Source organism: Emiliania huxleyi, assembly GCF_000372725.1.
Source record: "Emiliania huxleyi CCMP1516 chromosome Unknown EMIHUscaffold_138, whole genome shotgun sequence".
NCBI classification, from domain to species: domain Eukaryota; phylum Haptophyta; order Isochrysidales; family Noelaerhabdaceae; genus Emiliania; species Emiliania huxleyi.
The window spans coordinates 342,409-343,372 of record NW_005201213.1 but is presented as its reverse complement, the minus strand read 5'-3'; the positions used below and the strand labels follow the sequence as shown (position 1 = coordinate 343,372).

General features: G+C 65.0%; 1 protein-coding gene across 1 annotated transcript; it reads left to right on the top strand.

The window, feature by feature from the left end:
* Positions 1-112: 112 nt before the first annotated feature.
* EMIHUDRAFT_71048 (H+-translocating pyrophosphatase) lies at positions 113-511 on the top strand (the record flags this gene model as incomplete). The annotated part of the gene is made up of 1 exon (XM_005788166.1): positions 113-511. One exon carries the CDS (start codon positions 113-115, stop codon positions 509-511), a length of 399 nt encoding a protein of 132 aa, XP_005788223.1.
* Positions 512-964: the final 453 nt, after the last annotated feature.

Genomic DNA, 964 nt, shown 5'->3' with positions numbered 1-964 from the left:
TGCGCGAGATGATCGCGCCCGGCGCGCACTGCTCCTGCGCCACGCCCCCCCCCCCCCCCCTCGGGACCCCTCTCCGACCCTTCCCGGAGCCCGACCCATAGGTGCGCTCGTCATGTTTGCGCCGATCGTCGCCGGCGTCGTCTTTGGCACCAAGAGTGTGACCGGCTTGCTCGCCGGCGGCATCGCCTCGGGCGTGCAGATGGCCGTGTCGGCCTCCAACACGGGCGGCGCGTGGGACAACGCCAAGAAGTACATCGGCAAGGGCGGCCTCAACGACCTGATCGCGCGCGTGGAGCCCGACGTCGTCAACGAGCTCGGCGACGTGAAGCAGAAGAAGTCGCAGATCTACAAGGCGGCCGTCACGGGCGACACGGTCGGCGACCCGCTCAAGGACACGTCCGGCCCCGCGCTCAACATCCTGATGAAGCTGATGGCCATCATTTCGGTCGTCTTTGCGGACGTCTTCCTCGCCGTCAACAAGGGCGACGGCCTCATCGCGAGCTGGTTGTAGGTTGAACTGAGCGGCCGCGCACCTATTGACAAGCCTCCCCGGAGCATGCCGCTGCGGGGATGGCCTGACGCTGCACTGTGCACACTGCACAGGTCGGCGCGCGCGAGACCGAGAGAGAGAGCCGCGGAGGGGTGTTGGGATTCTGGGGCAGCCGGAGGGATCGGGATGTGTGCGGATGGCGCGCGACTGCGGATGAGATCTATATGAGGGTGTGTGTATTTCGCGGCGTCCTTCTTAACAAAGCAAAAATTGAGAGTAACGTTGCACGTGAGTGCTGCGTTGCGAGAGTGTTTGATGTTACCCACCCCGCAAACGAATCGTTAGTAGAGCATCCAAACAGAGGGCCGGAGGAACCCGGTCCACATCACCACCGGCTCGCGGCAGTAGGGGCACCCTCGCAGCCGCTCAGAGCAAGGCCCGCACTGGTGGCATGGGGTCGCAACGTGGCGAGCC